The sequence below is a fragment of the Salvelinus alpinus genome, chromosome 1 (assembly GCF_045679555.1).
Source record: "Salvelinus alpinus chromosome 1, SLU_Salpinus.1, whole genome shotgun sequence".
Taxonomy (NCBI): domain Eukaryota; kingdom Metazoa; phylum Chordata; class Actinopteri; order Salmoniformes; family Salmonidae; genus Salvelinus; species Salvelinus alpinus.
In genome coordinates this window covers 14664119-14679915 of record NC_092086.1, presented here as the reverse complement: position 1 = coordinate 14679915, position 15797 = coordinate 14664119, and the positions used below count along the sequence as shown (strand labels likewise).

General features: G+C 44.1%; 1 protein-coding gene across 1 annotated transcript; it reads left to right on the top strand.

Moving 5' to 3' along the window:
- The first annotated feature begins 1702 nt into the window (after positions 1-1702).
- On the top strand, positions 1703-9353 carry LOC139570266 (mpv17-like protein). Its single transcript, XM_071392005.1, has 4 exons — positions 1703-2885; positions 3223-3293; positions 5123-5152; positions 8259-9353. The coding sequence occupies exons 1-4, from the start codon at positions 2564-2566 to the stop codon at positions 8490-8492; spliced, it is 657 nt and encodes a 218-aa protein (XP_071248106.1). The 5' UTR covers positions 1703-2563; the 3' UTR covers positions 8493-9353.
- The last annotated feature ends 6444 nt before the right edge of the window (positions 9354-15797 follow it).

Here is a 15797-nt window from a genome sequence, read left to right as displayed (position 1 = left end):
CTAACCAATAGAAGAAGGATATCGCCCAGTCTTCCTCTCCCCGTGCCCGCCCTCTGCGTTGCAAATGTGATACAATAGCCTTGCTGTAATAGTTAAAGACGGATGAAACTCGGATGATGCATTGGCATAAACATCCCAGTGCAAGTCTCAACCAAATAAATGTACTTTCTAACTGTGCGATTTTATTGTTTGGCCATTTTTATCATCGCCAATATATGCATGTGATTGAGAATACATGTACTGCAGTAGACCTAAGTGACTGAATCATGACAGCTATCAAATCAAACTGTATTTGTCACATGCACCGAACACAACAAGTATAGACCTTACCGTGAAATGCTTACTGACAAGCCCTTAACCAACAGTGCAGTTCAAGAAGAGTTGAGAAAATATTTACCAAATAAACTAAAGTAAAAAGTAACACAATAACATAACAATAACGAGGCTATATACAGGGGGTGCCGGTACCGAGTCAGTGTGCGGGGTACAGGTTAGAGGTAATTTGTACATGTAGGTGGGGGTGAAGTGACTATGCATAGATAATAAACAGCCAGCAGCAGCAGTGTACAAAACAAAGGGGGGGGGGGGGGTCAATGTAAATAGTCCGGTGGCCATTTGATTCATTGTTCAGCAGTCTTATGGCTTGGAGGTAGAAGCTGTTAAGGAGCCTTTTGGTCCTAGACTTGGCGCTCCGGTATCGCTTGCCGTGCGGTAGCAGAGAAAACAGTCTATAACTTGGGTGACTGGAGTCTCTGACAATTTTTTGGGCTTTCCTCTGACACCGCCTATTATATAGGTCCTGGATGCCAGGAAGCTTGGCCCCAGTGATGTACTGGGCCATACGCACTACCCTCTGTAGCGCCTTATGGTCAGATGCCGAGCAGTTGCCATACCAGGCGGTGATGCAACCGGTCAGGATACTCTGGACTAAAACACAATTCTATTATTATGGTTTTATTAGTAGTCAAGAAAACAGCTAAATTAGCTTTTAAAACAACGAATAAAACAACATCTCACCTTACAACCCCTCCCCTACATATTAACGTTTTAAAATGTTTGTCAATCTTAAAGTATTTTTGTCTGTAATGTCTTTTTCGTTATGTGTCAGAACGCAGGAAGACGAGCCATTGGAGTCGGCTAACGGGGATCCCAATAAAACCTCAATCTAAAAACATCATAATATACAGTATAGAGCCGTGTCTCTGTCTGTACACCGTCTCAAGAGCACCTCCTAGTGGTGATAGACAACCATGTCTCTGTCTGTATACCGTTTCAATACTACCTCCTAGTGGTGATAGACAACCATGTCTCTGTCTGTACACCGTTTCAAGAGCATCTATCGATGATAGATGGGCAAAGACACTGTATTTATTTGAGCTCTGAGGTTTTATAAATCAAACTGTTGTCAAAACTTGTCATCATTGGTTAAAGCATTTCAGACAGAAAACCTTATAGAAAACAACAAATTGTTATGCTCATCTAATCAAAAATAATAAAAGAGTTTTAAAATTTGATTGCTCTGTGTGAGTTGTTCTATGTGTGCAAGCGATAGAGAGAGAGAGATTTGAAATGTATATATTCCTTTTGAACTTTTGTGTGAGAGAGAGAGAGAGAGAGAGAGAGAGAGAGCACACAAGCTGTGCGTAAAAGTAGCCGCCGGCCACCAGATTAACAACACATTTGATTGGTTTAAAATCCGCATGCCCAATACTCTAAAAACTAACAAGGGTCATTGATATTTGTGGAGTTGTTGAAGCGCGCTATAAATCTGAGCGCCTCACGGGACAATCCTCTAGATTAGCGGTTGACGCACAGGATGGATTTCGTAGATAGCAACCTGATACTGTCCCGTACTGGTCGGTATACAGGGACGGGATGATCTAGAATGGACGAATGAAATGCTTTAAATGTAACGTATCGGTGGATTTCGCTACTCTTCCATTATCAAATGAGTCCGTTGTTATAAGGATAGAATGTGTGTAGTCCTAACGGTTAAATAGGCTAGATGAGCTATGACTGGTGAGCTAAATACGGACCATTCCTGTTTGGATTCCAAAATGAAGAGACCCAACGGAATGGTGGCAGATTTGGTGCGTTACAACACTGTCTTGTGGGACGTTTGTGATGGAGCCGTTTTACTTTCTCACCAAAACAAGCAGATGTAAGAATGCGTAATAGTACTTTAATGGTTGGAAGTAACGTCTAAACATTTTAGCTAAATATTAATGTATTTTCGGGTTCTGCTTGCTCACTAACATCAGATAACAATCTCAGGTATGCAAACGTAGACTACATTTAGCTGGCATGCCAAGTGTGTGAATAGGAGGAACTTTAAAATATCTATCCCGCCATTGTGCCCTTGGGTAGGGCACTTAACCTATGACCTGCTCCAGAGCCGCTGTACGGCCACTGACGGACCGGTGCCTCTCTCAACGTGTGTGTTTCTTCACCGAGGAGGATTTGGAAAGGCAGAAGACAACTTTCCTTTTGAAGTTTCACCCAACAATGGACTACACGATTATATTCTACTCTGTTCTGTTGTCGTAGAACACCGCAGTTCAAAATGAACGTGTTCAAAATGAGGAAAACCGTATTAAAAGAAGCGGTTAAACGCTTTCCGTGGCTAGCCAACGTTACTCTGTATGGCTGCCTGTTTGCCGGCGGCGACTTCGTTCATCAGATGATCGCACAAAGAGAAGAGATGGACTGGAAACACACCAGAAATGTTGCCATAGTGGCCATCAGTTTCCATGGAAACTTTAATTATTTCTGGTTGCGGGCTTTGGAAAGCCGTTTCCCGGGAAAATCTCCCGGAATGCTCTTCCGCAAACTGCTCCTGGACCAAAGTTTTGCGTCACCCTTGGCAACGAGTGTCTTCTACACAGGTAACGTGCATTTTACTGTGGAAAGTTTAATAGAAGTGTATCTATTGTAGCCTACAACCATTTTCGAATGTTCTAAAGTGGCCTACATAGAATAACCGTATATATAGAAACAGACCAATGCGTCATGTCCATTGGGTAATAGGCCTCGGCTAGGCTACTCTTCTCTAGCCTAACCTTGGATGTGTGTATTTGTAAATGCTGAATGTGATGAACGGACTGCAGTGTTCTAACGTGTACTCGTTCAAAAGGTCATGTGCAAAATGCACGAGGTTTGAGTGATGCGTGAAATGGGCACAAGTGTGACCTACAGTTTGTACTCTCTCGTCTTCTTCTGCAGGAGTGAGTTTCTTGGAGAATAAAGACGATGTCTTCGAGGACTGGAGAGAAAAGTTCCTCAACACATACAAGGTAAGATGAAATCAGAACGAACTGGAACCGACCGGCCGGCCCACGCATACAGGCAGAGAAGGAAAGTCACCTTCCGCCTGCCTGGTGTGAGCTCACCCCCTATTAACCCAGATTATGGCACCGCTTTTGCGCAGCAATGGGCAGGCGGCCAGGGATACTGCAATGCATGACTATTACTGCCAGTGGAAAACATATAACGAGCACAACTCCTCCAGGCCCAACAACCGTTGTAAAATAATACTGAGATCTGGGTAGAACATATTCCCCCTATTGAAATCAAATAAAGGGCAGTGTAGAAAGTTAGAGGGGTGCTGCTGGAAGAAGTCCCATTGATCTGAGTGGTAGGAATACAGCTCTGGACATATAGAGAGGGGTGATGCTGGAAGAAGTCCCATTGATCTGAGTGGTAGGAATACAGCTCTGGACATATAGAGAGAGGTGCTGCTGGAAGAAGTCCCATTGATCTGAGTGGTAGGAATACAGCTCTGGACATATAGAGAGGGGTGCTGCTGGAAGAAGTCCCATTGATCTGAGTGGTAGGAATACAGCTCTGGACATATAGAGAGAGGTGCTGCTGGAAGAAGTCCCATTGATCTGAGTGGTAGGAATACAGCTCTGGACATATAGAGAGGGGTGATGCTGGAAGAAGTCCCATTGATCTGAGTGGTAGGAATACAGCTCTGGACATATAGAGAGGAGTGCTGCTGGAAGAAGTCCCATTGATCTGAGTGGTAGGAATACAGCTCTGGACATATAGAGAGGGGTGCTGCTGGAAGAAGTCCCATTGATCTGAGTGGTAGGAATACAGCTCTGGACATATAGAGAGGGGTCCTGCTGGAAGAAGTCCCATTGATCTGAGTGGTAGGAATACAGCTCTGGACATATAGAGAGGGGTCCTGCTGGAAGAAGTCCCATTGATCTGAGTGGTAGGAATACAGCTCTGGACATATAGAGAGGGGTCCTGCTGGAAGAAGTCCCATTGATCTGAGTGGTAGGAATACAGCTCTGGACATATAGAGAGGGGTGATGCTGGAAGAAGTCCCATTGATCTGAGTGGTAGGAATACAGCTCTGGACATATAGAGAGGGGTGCTGCTGGAAGAAGTCCCATTGATCTGAGTGGTAGGAATACAGCTCTGGACATATAGAGAGGGGTGCTGCTGGAAGAAGTCCCATTGATCTGAGTGGTAGGAATACAGCTCTGGACATATAGAGAGGAGTGCTGCTGGAAGAAGTCCCATTGATCTGAGTGGTAGGAATACAGCTCTGGACATATAGAGAGAGGTGCTGCTGGAAGAAGTCTCTGATTGTTATATAAGTGGCAAATCAAGCTTTATTTAAAGTGCTTTGTTATCACAGTCTCGCAATCCACTTTATAAAGGAAATACAAACAGAGAGATAAACTCAGCAGGCATAGATACAGACAGACAGACAGACAGACAGACAGACAGACAGACAGACAGACAGACAGACAGACAGACGGGTGAACAGACAGACAGACAGATGGTGAACAGACAGACAGACAGATGGGTGAACAGACAGACAGACAGATGGGTGAACAGACAGACAGACAGATGGGTGAACAGACAGACAGACAGACGGGTGAACAGACAGACAGACAGAACAGACAGACGGGTGAACAGACAGACAGACAACAGACAGACAGACAGACAGACGGGTGAACAGACAGGAAGACATAAATGAGAGGCAGACAGACAGACCTGCTAGTCAGTTTATGATGTGAAGGATCTGTTCTAGAACGGAGCTAATGGAATACTGTATTTAACTTGGTTTGATTATTAACATGTATCTTGTCTCTTTGAATTTCAGACTGGACTCATGTACTGGCCTTTCATGCAGGTAAATGATAAGAATGCTATTGATAGACAGTGTATCACTGTCCTGTAAATATCCCAGTGTATTGATGATAAACTATATTGTGTGAAGACACAACATCATGCTCTGAAATGTCCCCACCATCTAATACAAAGGCAGCGGAATTTACTATAAACATCCTGTTGAGCCTGTGCTGTGTCAATACAGTAATGACTGACACACACACACACACACACACACACACACACACACACACACACACACACACACACACACACACACACACACACACACACACACACACACACACACACACACAGCTATCCTTCTCTGTTCTATTTCAGTATGATGGTTTATTTTCTGTTAGAGAAAACCATGGTCTTCTGTGGAAGTGATGATCTGATGTCATAACAGGGTGCTGGAATTCTTTATGTTTGAGCTTTTCTAATAACTAATGTCTGTGTTCTATTCATGTGCTGTTCTAATAACTAATGTCTGTGTTCTATTCATGTGCTGTTCTAATAACTAATGTCTGTGTTCTATTCATGTGCTGTTATAATAACTAATGTCTGTGTTCTATTCATGTGCTGTTCTAATAACTAATGTCTGTGTTCTATTCATGTGCTGTTCCAATAACTAATGTCTGTGTTCTATTCATGTGCTGTTCCAATAACTAATGTCTGTGTTCTATTCATGTGCTGTTCTAATAACTAATGTCTGTGTTCTATTCATGTGCTGTTCCAATAACTAATGTCTGTGTTCTATTCATGTGCTGTTCTAATAACTAATGTCTGTGTTCTATTCATGTGCTGTTCTAATAACTAATGTCTGTGTTCTATTCATGTGCTGTTCTAATAACTAATGTCTGTGTTCTATTCATGTGCTGTTCCAATAACTAATGTCTGTGTTCTATTCATGTGCTGTTCTAATAACTAATGTCTGTGTTCTATTCATGTGCTGTTCTAATAACTAATGTCTGTGTTCTATTCATGTGCTGTTCTAATAACTAATGTCTGTGTTCTATTCATGTGCTGTTCCAATAACTAATGTCTGTGTTCTATTCATGTGCTGTTCTAATAACTAATGTCTGTGTTCTATTCATGTGCTGTTCTAATAACTAATGTCTGTGTTCTATTCATGTGCTGTTCTAATAACTAATGTCTGTGTTCTATTCATGTGCTGTTCTAATAACTAATGTCTGTGTTCATGCAAGTGACTGACTGAACGAATCCTCACTATCTGTAGCTGCAATTTGTCAGTACGCCCAGACCTTTGTTTTGAGAACGAAAGATATCTCAGTTTCAAGGTCTCAGCTTAGAGAGAAGAAGCCTCGTGAGGTGTTGGTCTGTCACATGTTATGAACCAGTATTGGTCTGTCACATGTTATGAACCAGTATTGGTCTGTCACATGTTATGAACCAGTATTGGTCTGTCACATGTTAAGAACCAGTGTTGGTCTGTCACATGTTATGAACCAGTATTGGTCTGTCACATGTTATGAACCAGTATTGGTCTGTCACATGTTAAGAACCAGTATTGGTCTGTCACATGTTATGAACCAGTATTGGTCTGTCACATGTTATGAACCAGTATTGGTCTGTCACATGTTATGAACCAGTATTGGTCTGTCACATGTTATGAACCAGTATTGGTCTGTCACATGTTATGAACCAGTGTTGGTCTGTCACATGTTATGAACCAGTATTGGTCTGTCACATGTTATGAACCAGTATTGGTCTGTCACATGTTATGAACCAGTATTGGTCTGTCACATGTTATGAACCAGTGTTGGTCTGTCACATGTTATGAACCAGTATTGGTCTGTCACATGTTATGAACCAGTATTGGTCTGTCACATGTTATGAACCAGTATTGGTCTGTCACATGTTATGAACCAGTATTGGTCTGTCACATGTTATGAACCAGTGTTGGTCAGTCACATGTTATGAACCAGTATTGGTCTGTCACATGTTAAGAACCAGTATTGGTCTGTCACATGTTAAGAACCAGTATTGGTCTGTCACATGTTATGAACCAGTGTTGGTCAGTCACATGTTATGAACCAGTATTGGTCTGTCACATGTTAAGAACCAGTATTGGTCTGTCACATGTTAAGAACCAGTATTGGTCTGTCACATGTTAAGAACCAGTATTGGTCTGTCACATGTTATGAACCAGTGTTGGTCCTGTCACATGTTATGAACCAGTATTGGTCTGTCACATGTTATGAACCAGTGTTGGTCTGTCACATGTTATGAACCAGTATTGGTCTGTCACATGTTATGAACCAGTATTGGTCTGTCACATGTTATGAACCAGTATTGGTCTGTCACATGTTATGAACCAGTGTTGGTCTGTCACATGTTATGAACCAGTATTGGTCGGTTACATGAATGAAACAAAACGGTAATGAATAGTTAATTTTGCTCCATAATGCAAATATAACATGTCTGTGTATGGCCGTATATAGGACAACTGCTGGGACTGCTGCAGCAGAGCCCCTGATTGACATGTGTACTATGGTGCATTGAGTTGGTTGGAAACACCACACACACACACACACACACACACACACACACACACACACACACACACACACACACACACACACACACACACACACACACACACACACACACCTGTCAGTCAGTGGTGTATGTGCAGTGTGCTGTAATAGAATACTAGTGTTCTTTTCTGAATCACTTCAAACTGACACCTGTTTTTATCTCCCCCCTCTCTCTCCCTCCCTCTTCACCCCCTCCCTCTCCTTCCCCCTCTCTCTCCCTCCCTCTTCACCCCCTCCCTCTCCTTCCCCCTCACTCTCCCTCCCTCTTCACCCCCTCCCTCTCCTTCCCCCTCACTCTCCCTCCCTCTTCACCCCCTCCTTCCCCTTCACTCTCCCTCCCTCTTCACCCCCTCCCTTTCCTCCCCCCTCCCCCTCTCTCTCCCTCCCACCCTCTCCACCCCTCACTCTCCCTCCCTCTTCACCCCCTCACTCTCCCTCCCTCTTCACCCCCTCCCTCTCCTTCCCCCCTCTCTCTCCCTTCCACCCTCCTCACCCCCTCACTCTCCCCTCTTCACCCCCTCCCTTTCCTCCCCTCCCTCCCTCCCTCCCTCCCTCCCTCCCCAGTTCCTAAACTTCCTCCTGATGCCTCTGTACCTGAGGACAGTCTTCATGGGCTGCTGTGCGTTCCTGTGGGCCACCTTCCTGTGTTTCTCCCGGCAGAGCGGGGACGGTACGGCCAGCGTGGCCCTCGCCTTCGTCCTGTATCCCAAACAGAGGCTGCAGGCCGCCCGGGAGGCCCACCTCGCACGCAGGAAACAGAAAGAAGAGGAAGAACAGCAGCAGAGCACTGACAACTAACTGAATTGGTTCAATGTGATTGGATTCAGGAAACAGGAAACAGAAGAGGACCTGAGCACTGACAACTGAACTGCTAAAATGTTATTTCAAATGAATTTCAACAAAATGTTGTTATATCTCCCTGTCTCCAAGGGCAACAAGACAAGGAACGAGGGCGTGGTTAGAGGGTGAGAACACAACGTTATATCTCCCTGTCTCCAAGGGCAACAAGACAAGGAACGAGGGCGTGGTTAGAGGGCGAGGACACAACGGCATCATGTGAGGCCAGGCCAGGCTCTTACAAAAAAACACAGAGAACTTAATCAGTTGGGTTGAATATAACTTGATTGATATCCTCAGGGGCAAGGAGGAGTGAATATAACTTTATTGATATCCTCAGGGGCAAGGAGGAGTGAATATAACTTTATTGATATCCTCAGGGGCAAGGATGAGTGAATATAACTTTATTGATACCCTCAGGGGCAAGGAGGAGGCATTGTTGGAGCACAGTTATATAATTTAAGCCTACTGTACATATACAAATACATTCATCTAATGCTATGCCAGCAACACGTAAAAGTGGCCCTAATACCTCCATCTAATACTATGCCAGCAACACATACAGTGGGCCTACATTACAAACGTTACATCACTGATTCAATTCAACACAACTTTATCAATCCCGTCAAGGGCAACCCAGAAAGCACAGTCGGACACGGAACACATTACTTACAGACATTCAGACTGTACAGGTGTAGAAGTGCAATACATTACGTGAAACAGAAGTTACTCTGAGACGCTTGATACATACATCTACGGCCCCTGGAGTTGTTTGTAAGACAAACATGTTGGGTGGATGTTGTGATTACAGGGATGTTCCTCAGAGAGGTGGTGTCAGTGTTAGATGTTGTGATTACAGGGATGTTCCTCAGGGAGAGGTGGTGTCAGATGTTGTGATTACAGGGATGTTCCTCAGGGAGAGGTGGTGTCAGATGTTGTGATTACAGGGATGTTCCTCAGGGAGAGGTGGTGTCAGATGTTGTGATTACAGGGATGTTCCTCAGGGAGAGGTGGTGTCAGATGTTGTGATTACAGGGATGTTCCTCAGGGAGAGGTGGTGTCAGATGTTGTGATTACAGGGATGTTCCTCAGGGAGAGGTGGTGTCAGATGTTGTGATTACAGGGATGTTCCTCAGGGAGAGGTTGTGTTAGATGTTGTGATTTGCAGGGATGTTCCTCAGGGAGAGGAGGTGTTAGATGTTGTGATTACAGGGATGTTCCTCAGGGAGAGGTGGTGTTAGATGTTGTGATTACAGGGATGTTCCTCAGGGAGAGGAGGTGTTAGATGTTGTGATTACAGGGATGTTCCTCAGGGAGAGGTGGTGTTAGATGTTGTGATTACAGGGATGTTCCTCTGGGAGAGGAGGTGTTAGATGTTGTGATTACAGGGATGTTCCTCAGGCAGAGGTGGTGTCAGATGTTGTGATTTGCAGGGATGTTCCTCAGGGAGAGGAGGTGTCAGATGTTGTGATTACAGGGATGTTCCTCAGGGAGAGGAGGTGTCAGATGTTGTGATTACAGGGATGTTCCTCAGGGAGAGGTGGTGTCAGATGTTGTGATTACAGGGATGTTCCTCAGGGAGAGGAGGTGTCAGATATTGTGATTACAGGGATGTTCCTCAGGGAGAGGTGGTGTTAGATGTTGTGATTACAGGGATGTTCCTCAGGGAGAGGAGGTGTTAGATGTTGTGATTACAGGGATGTTCCTCAGGGAGAGGAGGTGTTAGATGTGATTGCAGGGATGTTCCTCAGGGAGAGGAGGTGTCAGATTTTGTGATTACAGGGATGTTCCTCAGGGAGAGGAGGTGTTAGATGTTGTGATTTGCAGGGATGTTCCTCAGGGAGAGGTGGTGTTAGATGTTGTGATTACAGGGATGTTCCTCAGGGAGAGGTGGTGTCAGATGTTGTGATTACAGGGATGTTCCTCAGGGAGAGGAGGTGTTAGATGTTGTGATTACAGGGATGTTCCTCAGGGAGAGGTGGTGTTAGATGTTGTGATTACAGGGATGTTCCTCAGGGAGAGGAGGTGTTAGATGTTGTGATTACAGGGATGTTCCTCAGGGAGAGGTGGTGTCAGATGTTGTGATTACAGGGATGTTCCTCTGGGAGAGGAGGTGTTAGATGTGATTGCAGGGATGTTCCTCAGGGAGAGGAGGTGTTAGATGTTGTGATTACAGGGATGTTCCTCAGGGAGAGGTGGTGTTAGATGTTGTGATTACAGGGATGTTCCTCAGGGAGAGGAGGTGTTAGATTTTGTGATTACAGGGATGTTCCTCAGGGAGAGGAGGTGTTAGATGTTGTGATTACAGGGATGTTCCTCAGGGAGAGGTGGTGTTAGATGTTGTGATTACAGGGATGTTCCTCAGGGAGAGGAGGTGTTAGATGTTGTGATTACAGGGATGTTCCTCAGGGAGAGGAGGTGTTAGATGTTGTGATTACAGGGATGTTCCTCAGGGAGAGGTGGTGTTAGATGTTGTGATTGCAGGGATGTTCCTCAGGGAGAGGTGGTGTCAGATGTTGTGATTACAGGGATGTTCCTCAGGGAGAGGTTGTGTTAGATGTTGTGATTACAGGGATGTTCCTCAGGGAGAGGAGGTGTTAGATGTTGTGATTACAGGGATGTTCCTCAGGGAGAGGAGGTGTCAGATGTTGTGATTACAGGGATGTTCCTCAGGGAGAGGTGGTGTTAGATGTTGTGATTTGCAGGGATGTTCCTCAGGGAGAGGAGGTGTCAGATATTGTGATTACAGGGATGTTCCTCAGGGAGAGGAGGTGTTAGATATTGTGATTACAGGGATGTTCCTCAGGGAGGGGTTGTGTTAGATGTTGTGATTTGCAGGGATGTTCCTCAGGGAGAGGAGGTGTCAGATATTGTGATTACAGGGATGTTCCTCAGGGAGAGGAGGTGTTAGATGTTGTGATTACAGGGATGTTCCTCAGGGAGAGGTGGTGTTAGATGTTGTGATTACAGGGATGTTCCTCAGGGAGAGGAGGTGTTAGATGTTGTGATTTGCAGGGATGTTCCTCAGGGAGAGGAGGTGTTAGATGTTGTGATTACAGGGATGTTCCTCAGGGAGAGGAGGTGTTAGATGTTGTGATTACAGGGATGTTCCTCAGGGAGAGGAGGTGTTAGATGTTGTGATTACAGGGATGTTCCTCAGGGAGAGGAGGTGTTAGATGTTGTGATTACAGGGATGTTCCTCAGGGAGAGGTGGTGTTAGATGTTGTGATTACAGGGATGTTCCTCTGGGAGAGGAGGTGTCAGATGTTGTGATTGCAGGGATGTTCCTCAGGGAGAGGTTGTGTTAGATGTTGTGATTACAGGGATGTTCCTCAGGGAGAGGAGGTGTTAGATGTTGTGATTACAGGGATGTTCCTCAGGGAGAGGTTGTTGTGATTACAGGGATGTTCCTCAGGGAGAGGTGGTGTCAGATGTGATTGCAGGGATGTTCCTCAGGGAGAGGAGGTGTTAGATGTTGTGATTACAGGGATGTTCCTCTGGGAGAGGTGGTGTTAGATGTTGTGATTACAGGGATGTTCCTCAGGGAGAGGAGGTGTTAGATGTTGTGATTACAGGGATGTTCCTCAGGGAGAGGAGGTGTTAGATGTTGTGATTACAGGGATGTTCCTCAGGGAGAGGAGGTGTTAGATGTTGTGATTACAGGGATGTTCCTCAGGGAGAGGAGGTGTTAGATGTTGTGATTACAGGGATGTTCCTCAGGGAGAGGTGGTGTTAGATGTTGTGATTACAGGGATGTTCCTCAGGGAGAGGAGGTGTCAGATGTTGTGATTACAGGGATGTTCCTCAGGGAGAGGTGGTGTTAGATGTTGTGATTACAGGGATGTTCCTCAGGGAGAGGAGGTGTTAGATGTTGTGATTACAGGGATGTTCCTCAGGGAGAGGAGGTGTTAGATGTTGTGATTACAGGGATGTTCCTCAGGGAGAGGAGGTGTTAGATTTTGTGATTACAGGGATGTTCCTCAGGGAGAGGAGGTGTCAGATGTTGTGATTACAGGGATGTTCCTCAGGGAGAGGAGGTGTTAGATGTTGTGATTACAGGGATGTTCCTCAGGGAGAGGAGGTGTTAGATGTTGTGATTTGCAGGGATGTTCCTCAGGGAGAGGTGGTGTCAGATGTTGTGATTTGCAGGGATGTTCCTCAGGGAGAGGTGGTGTCAGATGTTGTGATTTGCAGAGATGTTCTTCAGGGTGTGTATTTGATGTTCATGTATATATGTAAAATGTGTTTATTCTATGCTCTCAATTTCTATGTCCCATCGGTTGTGCCTTCTGTTGGTAACAAGAGCCCTTCATGTTCTGGTCTAGATTTAGTTAGTTCTTACTCAGAGAAACTGTGTGTGTTTTTGTGGCTTTTTGTGTGTGTGTGTGTGTGTGTGTGTATGTATATATATATTTATACAGTACCAGTCAAAAGTTTGGACATGCCTATTCTTTCAAGGGTTTTTCTTTATTTTTAATATTTTGTACGTTGTAGAATAATAATGTAGACATCAAAACTATGAAATAACACATTTGGAATCATGTAGTAACCAAAAAAGTGTTAAACAAATCTAAATATATTTTATATTTTTGATTCTTCAAAGTAGCTACCCTTTGCCTTGATGACAGCTTTGCACACTCTTGGCATTCTCTCAACCAGCTTCACCTGGAATGCTTTTCCTACTGTCTTGAAGGAGTTCCCACATTTGCTGAGCACTTGTTGGCTACTTTCCTTCACTCTGCTGTCCAGCTCATCCCAATCCACCTCAATTGGGTTGAGATTGGATGATTGTGGAGGCCAGGTCATCTGATGCAGCACTCCATCACTCTCCTTCTTGATCAAATAGCCCTTACACAGCCTGGAGGTGTGTTGGGTCATTGTCCTGTTGAAAAACAAATGATAGTCCCACTAAGCGCAAACCAGATGGGATGGGGTATCTATGCAGAATGCTGTGGTAGCCATGCTGGTTAAGTGTGCCTTTAAATCACTGTCTTTTCTCTTTGCTTATTTGAGCTGTTCTTGCCATAATATGGTCTTTTACCAAAAAAGGGCTATCTTCTGTATACCACCCCTACCTTGTCACAACACAACTGATTGGCTCAAACGCATTAAGAAGGAAAGAAATTCCACAAATTAGCTTTTAACAAGGCACACCTGTTAATTGAAATGCATTCCAGGTGACTACCTCATGAAGCTGGTTGAGAGAATGCCAAGTGTGTTCAAAGCTGTCATCAAGGCAAAGGGTGGCAACTTTGAAGAGTCTGTTTAATTTGTTTAACACAACATTGGTTACTACATGATTCCATATGTGTTATTTCATAGTTTTGATGTCTTCACTATTATTCTACAATGTAAAAAAAAATAGTCAAATAAAATAAATGAGTGGGTGTGTCCCAACTGTTGAATGGTACTGCTCAAGTGTTGTATAACTAGTCTTCCAGATTGACCATCGAAGGATAAAGTGCTATCCTGTCCTGTTACTTGAATTGTCTATATATTTATTTGAACCTACTAGGTTGCCATCAACCCGGTTACCTTATAACGTACATATATCCATGAACAAGAGGTGAACCATTAGGGCTGCAAAATACCCCAAATTCCTAGGGTTTCCACAAATACCCATCGGACGATTCCCGGATGTCCTCCTTATTCCTTGCCAATTCCAGTTTTTTGTTTTTCCAACCCTGGGAATCTGGGAAAGTGTCAGGAACTTTGCATCCCATCAAAAGGTACTGAAGATCTGTAACATTCTTTACTTAAGTCAAACCTTACTGTAGAATTTTCCACAAATTCCCAGGTTTTCCACAAATCCCGGTTGAAATATTCCTGGAATCTGAAGGGTATTAAGGAAGAAATCCTGGGATACTCTTACCTGGATTTCTGTAAATGTTGTTCAACCCGACTGTATAATCTACTTAAGTAGTGTTAATATTACAAAAACTCAACATTCGCTACCTGTGTTCACTGTTTCATAGAAGAGTTGTGTTATGACATACGTTGAATGAATAGATAGAAATAAAATCCAAGGTCAAGTCATACCTCCTTTTCTTTGCCTCTTAAAGTAGGAGTTATCAAGTTAGTAGAGATGCTTACTGTACCGACAGAGGTATATTAGCCTCAAACATCATAGGCTCAGATCACGATTCAAATGATCGAGCTTTTGTCGGCTAAGCTCCATTTAAAATCAATTTCTCAATGAGCTGACGTACGTAGCGTTCACCATTAATGCGGTCTCCGCCACAAGGGAACATTGCCTTTTAAAAGATACAATGCTGACAAAGAGCAAGCGGATTACATCCTAGACTAAATCTTCTATCCTCCAAATACTGTACCATATTATTCCAATGGAATACATTATGGAGAACTGCCACATGTACAGTGTAGACACACAGGACATTAACATCATGATATATATTTTAGCATATGTCAGAACAAGCAGTCAGTGTGAGATTGTTGACTAATGCTGTGCATCTTGTTACTAAACTCAGCCAAAAAAAAGAAATGTAATCTCACTGTCTACTGCGTTAATTTTCAGCAAACTTAACATGTGTAAATATTTGTATGAACATAACAAGATTCAACAACGGAGACATAAACTGAACAAGTTCCACATAATGTGACTAACAGAAATGGTATAATGTGGTGTAGTAGTCGGCAGAGTGAAGGCTCACCATAACATGGTGTAGTAGCCGGCAGAGTGAAGGCTCACCATAACATGGTGTAGTAGTCGGCAGAGTGAAGGCTCACCATAACATGGTGTAGTAGTCGGCAGAGTGAAGGCTCACCATAACATGGTGTAGTAGTCGGCAGAGTGAAGGCTCACCATAACATGGTGTAGTAGTCGACAGAGTGAAGGCTCACCATAACATGGTGTAGTAGCCGGCAGAGTGAAGGCTCACCATAACATGGTGTAGTAGTCGACAGAGTGAAGGCTCACCATAACATGGTGTAGTAGTCGGCAGAGTGAAGGCTCACCATAACATGGTGTAGTAGTCGACAGAGTGAAGGCTCACCATAACATGGTGTAGTAGTCGGCAGAGTGAAGGCTCACCATAACATGATGTAGTAGTCGGGAGAGTGAAGGCTCACCATAACATGACGTAGTAGTCAGTGTTTCCCAATCCTGGTCCTTGGGAACCATTTTTGTTTTTGCACCAGCACTAACACACCTGATTGAAATAATGAAAAGCTTGTTGATTAGTTGAGTTAAGTGTATTAGTGCTCAGGGGGAAAACCCCTTTGGGTTCCTAAGACCAGAACTGGGGA